Source organism: Gopherus flavomarginatus, chromosome 3 (assembly GCF_025201925.1).
Source record: "Gopherus flavomarginatus isolate rGopFla2 chromosome 3, rGopFla2.mat.asm, whole genome shotgun sequence".
NCBI lineage: Eukaryota > Metazoa > Chordata > Testudines > Testudinidae > Gopherus > Gopherus flavomarginatus.
The window spans coordinates 242,448,846-242,462,655 of NC_066619.1; the positions used below are offsets into that span (position 1 = coordinate 242,448,846).

General features: G+C 37.4%; 1 protein-coding gene across 1 annotated transcript in view; it reads right to left on the bottom strand.

Moving 5' to 3' along the window:
- Positions 1–738: 738 nt before the first annotated feature.
- The window catches only part of PGM2 (phosphoglucomutase 2), a 31,863-nt gene continuing 18,791 nt past the window's right edge, over positions 739–13,810 (bottom strand). The window contains exons 9-14 of the mRNA XM_050947703.1: positions 8,215–8,395; positions 8,041–8,134; positions 6,891–7,020; positions 5,235–5,424; positions 4,438–4,571; positions 739–2,541 (exon numbers count right to left, since the gene is read on the bottom strand). Coding sequence (XP_050803660.1) covers positions 2,439–2,541; positions 4,438–4,571; positions 5,235–5,424; positions 6,891–7,020; positions 8,041–8,134; positions 8,215–8,395 — 832 coding nt within the window. The 3' untranslated portion in view covers positions 739–2,438. The remainder of the gene's footprint in view (positions 2,542–4,437; positions 4,572–5,234; positions 5,425–6,890; positions 7,021–8,040; positions 8,135–8,214; positions 8,396–13,810) is intronic.

Genomic DNA, 13,810 nt, shown 5'->3' on the forward strand with positions numbered 1-13,810 from the left:
CTGCTTCTCACAGCTTGCAGCAGCTAAGCACCTGATTAGGCTATCTTTGGCACACCCACCATACTCACTATTGCCTCCTCTTTAAATCTACATGCTGTCAATGAGATCCATATGTAGTCTGATACGGCCTTCAATCGTCTGAATTAAAAAGTAATGTGCTAGTTTTAACAAATATGCTCTGTTGCCATTTTCATAAAAGCTCCACCATATAGGGTATATGTTTTGTTTGGTTAACTGCCTCTTAATTACACTTAATTGTCTTGGTGGTTTGTAAAAGTTACATTTCTGAATATGTACAGAACAGTGACAGCCAGGCAGCAGTAGCGCTGTATCCTCTTTTGAAGGTTACACAAATAATCAGGTTTTATTGTTTAGAATAATCCTTGCTCTAAAGTTAAGGTGACTGAAGCAAATTAATTCTTACTGCACTTCTCTGGACTCTAGAAGCATTGAAAAAGGGGTAAGACATCAGGGCTTTGCTATCAAATTTCCATTGAAGGCTATGAAGATATCATCTGCAATAGGATATTACTTTACTTACAATGTAACTGTCTAGCTATAAACATTGTGTTGTCACAGCCTAATATCTTGTGTACAGCCTAACATTTTCCCTTGCATCAAAATAAAATCCTAGCAACTCCCATATATGGAGTAAGATCAGTAGTATTTATTTTACAGTACTCTATATTTTCCATTTTACCACTTGTTTACAAAGGAAACCACTGGATTACAGAAATCTCACTTTAAAAGGAATTATATTTTGCTTTCAAGATTCAATTCAGGTTCACACTATGCCAAATACATTTTAGCACAATAAAACAAACACAAGAATGCTGAGTTACAGACTAACATTTTGACCAACACGGGCTGCATGTTGTACAATCCCCAACATTAATATGGCATTTACAATAAGCACACATTATATGGTCCTCAGTGAAGTATATTCATAATTCCAGACTGCAGTGTGTTCTCCCATGGTTTTCAATAAGTTAGTTTAGAGTTGTCCTTGCGTTTCATTTTCAGAAGGTAACTACAGGGGCAACGAAAAGCAATGTGCATGGAATTTCTGTACAACGTGAAACATCCTAAGTCTCACTGAAGTCAATAGCAAACCCCTCCACTCGTTATCATTAGTACTATTTAATAAGTAATTATGGGCCCAGTCAAAGATCAGAGCTGCATCATATGATGCACTATATAAATACATACCAAGAAGCCAGTCTCTGCCCCAGCATGATATTAAGTGTCTTTAGAGAACAAGACACAGGGCTGGCATGCTCAGCTCCAACCCAAGATACTGCATTTCCTCTTCCCCTGCCTGCAAGATGATGTATTTTCATAGATACCCTGGCAATAGACAACCAATGTCCATTCTGGCCTGCTTCACTGACTAATTTATGCTGACTAGCATATATGTAGTAATACATATTATCTGCTCCATATTTTTATATATTAGTATGCATTGAACACCAAGAACATTAAGCACAAATATTGTAATAGTGATGTAGCCTAAAACCAGCCTACACCATAATCCCATAACTTCTTCCATTTGCTGATGTAAACATTTGACATAAGCATGTAAGAAACTTGTCAAAATCAAGATACATTCATTCTATGTCTTAGTACAAGCTAAGGGAGGCACCCTCATGGACCAATACCTAGACTGCTAGTATCTAAAACAGAACAAGAAGTTAGGGAGCTGGGACAAACCGATGGGTTGGATTTTAGTGACATGTAAAGAGATATACAACTTGTATTATGTATAAATAATACCAGCTGAAATATGTAACTTGGGGATCACTCCTTCTGTGTAAGGTGAATGTAACATCACTGCATCACATAGCTTCCCACAGACTGGTATCGTATATAAACATTACTCCTGTACTTTATTATTATTATTGTCTTATAGCAGTAAAACATGTCCAGATGGTTCATTATTAAATAAAGTGTGGTGGCCAAGTGTGGTGGTCTACCCCAATTTTACCAAAATTATCCACAGATTTCCAGTGCCCCTTAGTTACACAAGTAGCCTGCCTTGCAAAAATAAAACTAGACATTCATGCAGCACTATCCAGTTCCCACATCATCAAAAACTTGGTCATTACTTTGCTATCAAATTAGGCTACATACATGTAAAAAGCAGACTGCATTTACAGAAATTAAGGCAAGGCAAGTACAATAAAATATTTTATTAGAACAAGACTTGATTATTGAAACATATTTGCACTATATCAGACAATTTTTGGTTGCTAGTTTTAATAAGAAATCCCTTGATTTACTCGAATAAAATAAGACAAGACATTAGACCAAAGAGGATGTGGAACACATACTGGTAAGGATATATATTTTAATAATTTTTTTTTGGTCCTTACAAATCCCTACTTTTTAAATAGTGTAGGGTTCTGCCCACAACATGTTGCAAAGACCATCTTAATTGTTTACTCTGTCTTGGGTTGCAGTTTATTTTTCTCTGGTTGAAAGAAATACTCTTCGATAGCACTGACCAGCTCATCTAATTCCTTCTTCAGCTGGTCAGGGTCACTAAGGAAAAAAGAAAAAAGAAAAAAGAAAAAAAAAAAAAAAAGGAAAAATCAAGTAAACAAAACAAAAAAAACCACAAAGTAAAGCAGCAAAATAGGCTAGAAGAAAAGGAAGAAAGGTCTGTATTCTGAGGGTTTGTCAAGACAGTTAGTGCATGGCAAGCTGGGATGTAAATTACAGTACACTAGCAGTCCATGTGGACCCTGCTACTACATGATAAAAGTTCCCCAGTGTGCACTCATTTATATCCCAGCTTGCCCAAGGACTAACTGTCAGTCTAGACTAGCCCTCAGTCTGATGTTTTAACCGCAGATTTTCTATTAATGCTAGTAAAATTGCGCGCTTGACTTCTTAGAACCACATGTGGGACTACGTCAGTGTTGAGCTCTAATCTTTGTGTATCAAGGAGCTGAATTTACGTTTGTCCATATTTTTCAAAATATAACTTGATATATGATAGCAGCTGATTTAAGCTTCAAACCTTTCCTATTTCATCCCTAGTTGATATGTTTAGCAATATTTAGATCTTGTATTACATTTTCTTTCATTCATGATAAAGCATAAATACCATTAGCCTTATTTAACAAAAAAGTTAAAATATTTTAACAATATGCTATAAAAACATATATTTGTATTTTTTAATCCATCCATCACCTCTCATCTTAGATTGTAAACTCAAGGACTGTCTTTTTCAGATATTGTTATATACAGTCTATCAAAATGGGATTGGGAGCTTTAGGCAAATATTACCATAAATATTCAACATTAAATATTTAAAGATAAATTTTGATAAGCAATTCATAGACAGTGTTTTCTGTTTTGTATTTGAGTTAGTTGTTAGTGTTCAAAATCTTCAATTATCACTACAGCTTAGCAATCAAAAAGTTATGGATACAGAAAAAGAAAGAAATGCAAGCTTCTCCACAATACTCCATTAATGTGCTTCAGCCAAAACATTGCACATTGATATGGCAGTCTCCATTTCTATTCAATTCCTGACTTCTAATGAAACTTGCAAAAAGTGTTGTCTTTTTGTTTTGTGGAGACCAACTGAGCCACCAATTCATTTCACACAGAGCATGGTTCAGACACTACCAATCTGGGCTAGATCTGAATGACTAACTTAAAAGTAAAATATTACATATGCTAATTGTCAAAACTAGAAGGCACGTTTCTCCTCCTCCCTTTCAAAAACAAAGAAGGAGGGTGCTTTGAGATTTGAAGTTGCTTGTTTTGATGATGGTAGGTTATACTAATTACAGTGCTGCACTTAGAATGTTACATGTGATGTACTCTTAATTTATCATAAGAAAGCCTAAAGCATAGAGACATGTGCCAGTGTTTAGTATTTGTACATCTACATAAATGAGTCCTTGGCTGAAAGAGGAGAGGAAGGAGAACAGAGATTCTGATGAGGGATCCAGAAGACCCACCACATAATTAAGAATATGTTCTTCGAAAAAAACTCTCCAAATTGTTTACATTTATGAAAGTGGGCCAAATTCATATTGGTGTCAAACAAATGGGATAAATACCAAGATGTTATTTGACAAGGCTACTTGAGTCAAAGGAGTAAGTATAATATTTCAGTAATTAGAAGTCTTGATAATATTAACTTTGAAACAAAAAAAAATTTGAGAAAGGAAGCAGCCCTTTCAAGTTATCGTGGAATATTTTAATACAATTTTAAAATGTATCTAGTTGAGGGCCCCTTCCTGCTCCACGGAAGTCAAGACAATGTTCAATGAAACTTCAGTGACAGCAAGAATTGGCCATTAATTGTGCGGAATTAAAGCTTGGAACACATTCTTTTGCTAAAGACTGCAATTATTAAAATATTAAAATAGGCCTTTTAAAAAAAAATAACTGAACATAATCCTAAAAGCAACAAAATACCTGTTTCCAGGAGGCGCACAGAGTTCAGCATAGTATTTGATTTTTGGTTCTGTCCCACTGGTCCTCATAGTAGCCACTCCTCCATTAGCAAAAGTAAATGTTATCATCTGGCTACTTTTACTGGTAGGAAGCACCTAGAAATACATACACACACATCATAGAATAGCTTCCTTAAAAGTTCACTACTTAAATATATACAATGAGTTTTAGATGCAAGGAAAAAAAACAACAACTTGTATTCAGTACCAAATACACCAACCTATTTTATTTTGGCCTCCCAACTTCAGAGATGTTAGAGTTAGTCACAATCTTACCCTCAACCTAGGATTTGAAAAGTGAAGCCACGTCATGGCTTGCAAGTCACTACTAGATAACATATCTTGAAATCTTGTCAAGATTTTGGTAGCATATAGAAAAAGCTACAGAAAGCATGTGCTCAGTGACTATCAAAAGCAAAAAAAAAATACAAAATCACCCTTGATTCTAAAAGAGGGCTAAAGAACCCAAAGCTTCACATCCGAATAGATATTTTACATTTCTTATATCAATGCTGAGGGGAAAGATAATCCTTCCAAGCAGTAGGAAAAAACAGAGAAAAACTTGAAGCTGTAATAAATAAACACAATCCTCCAAGTTTCCTCTGCCATTTTATGCAGCTTAGACAAGATCATAAAGTATGGCTACAAGAATTTGTGTGGTTTTTAGTTGGTATTTTCACTTTTCTCTGTGTTAAGTATATTGTTAATCATAGGACTATAAAACCTGATCTATCATTATTTTTATAAAAGGATACTTACTGCCTTTTGATCAGGCTGGCTGCTATCATAGCCAGTAGTTAGATCCCTTACTCCAGAAACTTTAAATTTGCCACATGATTTTGGGTATGTGTTCTTTCCATCATAATTTCTAAGATTCTCAAATAGCTCTTTAATAGTTTTAGGATCATGGCAGATAAAATATGAAGCTTTAGTAATGTGGTAGCCATACCTGTTAAGAAAAAATATAATGATTTGAGAACAGATTGTGTATACCTTCTCATTGTGATACAAAACATACCATGATACATGTGTGTTTATAATGCATCTAGGTCAAGGGTTCTCAACCTTTTTCTTTCCGAGGTCCCTGAACATGCTATAAAAATTCTACACCCCACCTGTGCCATAACAATTGCATATAAAAGCCAGGGCCAGCGTTAAGGGGCAGCAAGCAGGGCAGAAGATCCTACAATACAAGATGACCAGTAACTGTTGGCCTATGCCTTGTTTATGTAATCATATACCATGTATCTGCAAAACTTTCTGTAACACACAAGTCTTACAGGCATGAAATGTTATATAAAGACAGGGACCAGTCCTGTGTGTAACATGAGCTCTAGTCTCCCACCAAGCACATCTCTTTGGCATTAATGGCAAATACACATGCACCAGGAGCTGAATGGACCTACCTAAGTTTAGAGTGTTGTGACTGTGTTGGTCCCAGGATATTAGAGAGACAAGGTGGGGGAGATAATATCTTTTATTGGACTAGCTTCTGTTGGTTAAAGAAACAAGCTACGCCTTGTTTACGTATCTTGTGACGCACGTAGAAGATCCCTGGGGTGGATTCATGGGGGATGAGGCTGTACCATTTCCCAAGATACACAAACCTTCAAAAGATGAGTCTGGGAACTTACATTCACAACTTTGCTAGACACTAAAAATCATGGTCTTAAAAAAAAAAAAGGCTGGATTTATGACTTATTACAGCAAACTGTAAGTAACCCACTAACCCTTCTTTTTTGTCCTATGACTGCAGGGGTGTTAATGGGCCACTTCACCTTGAATGGCCCTTAGAAAGTGTGTTAATTTCTTATGCTAACCAATCTGTTCCACCTTGTATGTAAGGGTGACACTGGGTACCACTCCCAGACCTGAAGAGCTTTGTGTAGTTCTAAAGCTTGTGTCTTTCACCAACAGAAGTTGGTCCAATAAACTATAATATATCTCACCCACCCGTCTCACTCTGGGACCAACACAGCTGCCGCACTGTAAACTCAGGAGGGTCCATTTGGCACTTGTGTATTTGTAATTCCCATTAATGCCAAAGAGATGTGCTTAATGGGAGAATAGATCTCATGTTTCATACAGAATTGGACCCTGTCTTATAGAATCAATTTTTTCTTGCCTACAAGATCTATGTGTACTTAAAGTGTTACAGAAACAGTTGTATAGCTTGTCACATGAATAAAGACTCAAACTGAAAAGTCAGTTGAGGCAACTGTGTATATTCCTAAAAGAGAGAAACACAGGCACTGAATATGTTAAGCTTTGTTTTTATGAGACAGAGCAACTAGATCATTACTGTTGCAAAAGTACTTTGCCTCTATATTGTATTACATATTATTCAGTAGCAAGTTAACTAACATATTGGAGATGGAGAACACCCGATAAACTAGACAATGAAATTAAACTCACTCATCATAGATAGCTTTCAGCTGCTGAGACAAAGACAAATTTTTGGTTGCTAGCCAACTAGACATCTCTGCAGTTATAACAGCAGCACTGACACCATCTTTGTCCAGGACAACAGGGCTGCACATATATCCTAAACAAAAGAAAGCATATGAAAAAGAAACTTGTTAACAAAAGAAACTAGAGTATACAGAGAAAACCAGGTTGACAAAGAAATAGTGACACGCTGCAGAAGTTGTTTGTTTTTGTTTTTTGGGTTTTTTTGGGGGGGGGGGGGGGGGGGGGAGGGAAGAGAGATGAAATCAAAGTTTCACAATGGTGAAACTTAATCACAGAGTTTGGTCCCAAATTTGATTCTTTCCAGTGCCAACGGAACTCCAAAAGTCACTCTAACTGGTGTTGGAGTGCTATTCTTAAAAGAAAAAAAGTAGCAGCATCCCAAATGTACCATATTTGTGTGTCAATTATTCATAACAATTCGAGTTGGGTTTTTTGTTTGCTTTTTTAAATTGCCACCCATGGAAACTTGAATCTCAGATTTCAAGTTAACTTAGCTTCATCATGGCTCATGCATACTCTGCAATTGGAACTTCATTAACTATTCTAATGATAATGTACAAACCACCTCACTACCATATCCGCACCACATGTGAAGTGCTACAATAAGTAGTAAAAACTTAGTGAACCAGGCAGATATGATACTAACACTCCTGGGGAGTAAGTGTTGAAATGATAGGTTTCAGAGTAGCAGCCGTGTTAGTCTGTACCCGCAAAAAGAACAGGAGTACTTGTGGCACCTTAGAGACTAACAAATTTATGAGCATAAGCTTTCGTGGGCTATAGCCCACTTCTTCGGATGCATCATGCTCTCTGTATGTATGTATGTATGTGTATATATATATATATATATATATATATATATATATATATATATATATATCTCAATATACGTTCCATTCCATGCATCCGAAGAAGTGGGCTGTAGCTTATGCTCGAAAGCTTATGCTCAAATAAATTTGTTAGTCTAAGATGCCACAAGTACTCCTGTTCTTTTTGCTGAAATGATGGCATTTTTATATAGCCACATTCTGGACAGAAGTGATCTTTACTGTTCTACAGTGCACCAGAGCTATCTATACTGTTCATTTCTTACCTATAGCTTCTTCAAATGCGAATAAAACAGTTTTCTCCTGGTCCGTGAGCTGCTTGGCTCTATTTCCCATCCACTTGAAACCTGTCAATGTCTCCTAAAGTGAAAGGGGGGAAAATGTAAGATACATTGCACAGAAAAACAAAAACATGACTAGATTTTTACACAACAGTTTACCTCAAAGTGAAAGCCTTCCTTCAGCGCAATTGCTCTCAAGATTTTGGAAGAGACAGTGCTGGATAACATGTACACATCTTTGATGGCAGTAGGGTCTTGATTCTGATTTTTCCAGCAAGTGAAGATCCACCAGCCTAAAAGAGCTCCCAGCTCATTGCCAGAAAACACTTTCCACTCACCACTGAAAACAAAACATGATGCAACCATTATAAAAACAATTTAAAAGACAATACTGGAGAACATTTAATAGTTATTGTGTACAAGAAAACTGGCAGAACAGATGAAGTCATCTAACTGCTGTGAAGGTGAATTTGATTTTCAAAGGACAAATGGGAGTTACGCATCCAACTCCCACTGAAAAAAATCAGTGGGAACTGGGTGTCTATTTCCATTTGAAAATATTTTTTATTTTTTTATCCAACTAAAACAAAACATTCTTCCCCTTGTCATTCCCATTGGCTTCTGTGCCTGTCAAAAGCTGCAACAATTCACTATCCACATTTGATGATACTTTTTCTCCTTAGCTTTAACAGTTGTATTTTTAATTTTAAACTAAGGTATTTTGGTTTTGGAGCATCTATATCATATCTTGATAAAAAGACACAAGCTACAGCACCAACATGACTTAGGGAAAAACAACTCGGTACTAAATGACCATTATTTGAGTGGGTTCAGTGACAGTCTGGGCTACTAATTTTCACTTAATCACAAGTACATCAGTACAGTAGGTCATTAAGGAAGAATGGAAAAGTTTCAAACATAGGGAGAAATATCAAAAGGGTCAAAGCTGACTCAATTATTGGAAGAGCAAGGGAAAAGAAGGGAAAAGCAGAAGAGAAAAGGAGAGAGAGAAAATTGTTCAAAAATCCAGTTGTGAAGGGGAACAAAGACATCACTAAAGCTGACATAAATCAAGACCTACAAAAACAGTACCTGTTGTGAAAGAGAAGCAGCCTCAGTCTCTTGCATCTATTGATGCCAATAAGCACAAAGTAATGCCCAGCAACAGTTTAGTGTAATAGCAGATGACAAACTACTTGCGCTCTAACGGGAGTTTCTGTCAAGGAAGAAGTACAGATACTGTAGAAGTCTATTCTTAACATACTAGTTAGTGTACAAACATCTTCAGCAGGAGGAAGAGGACAGGACTCAAAATGCGAGGACTGTGGCTGGCCAAGAGATCAGGAAAGAGAGAGGCACAGAAAAGCAAGTACATACATTGCTTAATTCAGACCTAGCTCTCACTGCTATAAAAAAGTGTGCTAAACTACAAGCAGAGTTTCTAATATAGAACATTAAAGTCAGGTTTAAAAAAACCTAAAGATGCATTTGGCACTCTGCTCTAGGTAAAGGTCCCCAGCAGAAGCATTTTCTTTTCCCTCAGTGCCAAGGAAGTCTTTTGTGTGCGTTTGACACATGCAACATTTTGCTGGCTGCTTGACTTTGCACCTTCTTCCTAATTAACACATTTGCTTTTTACATTTCATTTTTGCTAGTATGCTAATGGACTTGGAAATTCTGTTCCTGACTGAAATGTACTTCTGATTTAAAACTTCAGTGCACGCATCATTACATAAGAATGGCCATACTGGATCAGATCAAAGGTCCATCTAGCCGTGTATCCTATCTTCGGACAGTGGCCAATGCCAGGTGCCCCAGAGGGAATGAACAGTACAGGTAACCACTAAGTGATCCATCCCGTCGCCCATTCCCAGCTTCTGGCAAACAGAGGCTAGGGACACCATCCCTGCCCATCCTGGCTAATAGCCATTGATGGACCTCTCCTCCATGCATTTATCTAGTTCTTTTCTGAACTCTGTTATAAGTCTTGGCCTAGACAATATCCTCTGGCAAGGAGTTCCACATGCTGACTGTGTGTTGTATGAAAAAATACTTCCTTTTGTTTGTTTTAAACCTGCTGCCTATTAATTTCATTTGGTGGCCCCTCATTCTTGTATTATAAGGAGTAAATAATACTTCCTTATTTACTTTCTCCACACCAGTCATGATTTTATAGACCTCTATCATACCCCCCTTAGTTTTCTCATTTCCAAGCTGAAAAGTCCCAGTCTTATTAATCTCTCCTCATACGGCAGTCATTCCATACCCTTAATAATTTTTTTTGCCCTTTTCTGAACCTTTTCCCAATTCTCATATATCTTTTTTGAGATAGGGTGACCACAGCTACACGCAGTATTCAAGATATCGGTGTACCATGGATTTATACAGAGGCAATATGATATGATCATATTGATCAAAAAGGGTGGGGGGAAGCAAACCTAGGTATGTGTGCTAGCAAAACATTAATATCCTGGAACTGACATGGCTACAACTACACAGCATAAAACATTTTAGAGCGAAGGATGACAGGCTTCATCTACATGTCCTTAATGGACCCAGGGGAGAGGGTGCTAATAAGTCCATTCCTCTTCTCAGATACAGAAGTGCCTCTCTAATCCACACAGCTGGAGCAAGGAAAAGCCCTTGAGTTGCTGTAGGAATGAAGAGGATCTGAGCTCTTCTGATGAGCAGGAAGAACACTTGTGCACTCCTCCTCTTCTTCCGTGGGAGCTTGAGAGCCTGAATTCATTGGAGTGGTGTAAACTCAAACCTCTCTAATTTCAACAACCACAGGAGGAGACATGGTAAATAGCCCTCTCTCAGTGCTTAGCCAGTGTCAGGGATGGGGCCTGAGTTTCAAATCACTCTGATAGCTCATACAGTGAAATATCATCCATACTGCCCCTGCCCTTGGCAGCAACAGCAGAACTTAGTTCTGTACTGCAAGGAAATGAAAACCTGAAGTCCACCTTCGGTGCAGGTTTACAGTAGGGCTGTTGAATAATCACAGTTAACTCACACAATTAACTCAAAAAAATTAATAGAGACTAAAAATATTAATCGCAGTTTTACTCACACTGTTAAACAATAAAATATCAATTGAAATGTATTAAATATTTTTGGATTTTTTCTACATTTCAAATATATCGATTTCAATTACAACACAGAATACAAAGTATGCAGTGCTCAGTTTATATTATTTTGGATTAAAATATTTGCACTGTAAAAAACAAGAAATAGTATTTTTCAATTCACTTCATACAAGTACTGTAGTGCAATCTCTATCATGAAAGTGCAACTTATAAATGTAGATTTTTTTTGTTACATAACTGCACTCAAATACAAAACAATGTAAACCTTTAGAGCCTACAAATCCACTCAGTCCTAGTTCTCATTCAGCCAATCGCTAAGAAAAACATGTTTGTTTTACATTTACGGGCGATAATGCAACCCACTTCTTAATTACAATATCACGTGAAAGAGAGAACAGGTGTTTGCGTGGCACTCTTGTAGCCGGTGTCACAAGATATTTATGTGCCAGATGCATTAAAGATTCATAAGCTTCTTCATGCTTCAGCCACCGCTCCAGAAGACATGTTTCCATGCTGATAATGCTTATTAAAAAAATGCGTTAATTAAATTTGTGACTGACCTCCCTGGGGGAGCATTGTATGTCGCCTGCTCTATTTTACCTGCATTCTGCCATAAATTTCATGTTATAGCAGTCTCAGATGATGACCCAGCATATGTAGTTCGTTTTAAGAACACTTTCACTGCAGATTTGACAAAACAAAGATACCAATGTGAGATTTCTAAAGATAGCTATAGCACTCAACCAATGTTTAAGAATCTGAAGTGCCTTCCAAAATCTGAGAGGGACGAGGTGTGACGCATGATTTCAGATGTCTTAAAAGAGCAATACTCCAATGCAGAAACTACAGAACCCAAACCACCCAAAAAGAAAATCAACCTTCTGCTAGTGGTATCTGATTCAGAAGATGAAAACAAACATGCATCAGTCTGCACTGCTTTGGATCATTATCGAGCAGAACCCATCATCAGCATGGACCCATGTCCTCTACAATGATGGTTGACGATGAAGGGACATATGAATCTTTAGTGTATCTGGCACATAAATACCTTACAACACCAAGTACAACAGTGCCATGCGAACACCTGTTCTCACTTTCAAGTGACATTGTTAACGAGAAGCAGGCAGCATTATCTTCTGCAAATGTAAACAAACTTGTTTGTCTGAGTGATTGGCTGAACAAGAAGTAGGACTGAATGGACGTGTAGGCTCTAAAGGCTATTAGCCAGGATGGATAAGGAATGGTGTTCCTAGCCTCTGTTTGTCAGAGGGTGGAGATGGATGGTAGGAGAGAGATCACTTGATCATTACCTGTTAGGTTCACTCCCTCTAGGGCACCAGGAAATTGGCTACTGTAGGCAGACAAGATACTGGGCTGGATGGACCTTTGGCCTGACCCAGTATGACCATTCTTATGTTTTAAATGCAGTTTTTTGTACATAATGCTACATATGTAAATTCAACTGTCATGCTAGAGATTGCACTGCAATACTTGCATTAAGTGAAATGAAAAATACAATTTTTTTTTTACGGTGCAAATATTTTTATCAAAAATAAATTTAAAGTGAGCACTGTACACTTCATATTCTGTGTTGTTACTGAAATCAGTATACTTGAAAATGTTGAAAACATCAAAATATATAAATAAATGGTATTCTATTACTGTTTAACAGCACGATTAATCCCGTTTACTTTTTTTAATCACTTGACAGCCCTAGTTTACAGCTGTATAGATTAACTTCTGCTCTACCAGATAAGGTGAAATAAACATTAAATGTCTGGGAGGTAGTATTCAGCAGTGCACTCCAGTTGAATCTCTGTCATCTGGTACAGCTTTTCAGAAGCTGTCTATATGATGCTGGTCACTCAAGGGAACTACGGGATGGTGAGCCAGAATTACAAGTCACATAGGCTACAGGCACATCTGACAAATGTGGCAGGTCCCCACTTTCTGTGGCCCAAGCAACAGAATCTAAATAGGCACACATGTCCAGCTCTGCATGCTTTACAGTGGAATTGAGAACTAGTATCCAGATCACCAGAAGTTGCTGAGCACCTACAAATCTCATAGGCGTCAACGTGAGATGCAGATACACAGCATCTTTGAAAAAAATCAGGCTCAAGGTGTCTAATAAATATCTCAGCATATGTAGTCAATCACTACCCCATTCTTGAACTGGGAAAAAGATAGAAGGGGGTTGGTATCTAAATGAACTATGCTGTCCCCCTGATTCTGGAGGTCAATGAAAGAGTGACATGCAATTAAAGATGTTAGTTACTAGTTACTAAATGAAACGAGTGAGAAAGCATGTTTTGCAGTGTACTACGGAAGATTTTTATTTTAAAACCTTGACAAACTATACAGTAGACTAAGTTATTTGGGGTAAGAGCTGTCTCTTCATATTTGTCTTCTTTTTGTATGTTACCTGGCACAATGGACTCTAAATCATCATTGCAGCCTCTGGGTGCTATTGCAATATAGGTATTATCAATTTCCCTCCACCTTTCCTCCCCACACTTTCAGAGCTCTCAGGTTTTCCCAATAACATCTATGAATCTATGAAAGGTAAGGCCAGAAGGAACCATTGTGATCATCTAGTCTGGCCTCCTGCATAATACAGGTCACAGGACTTCCTAGAATTAATTCAGGCTTCAAGTCACATA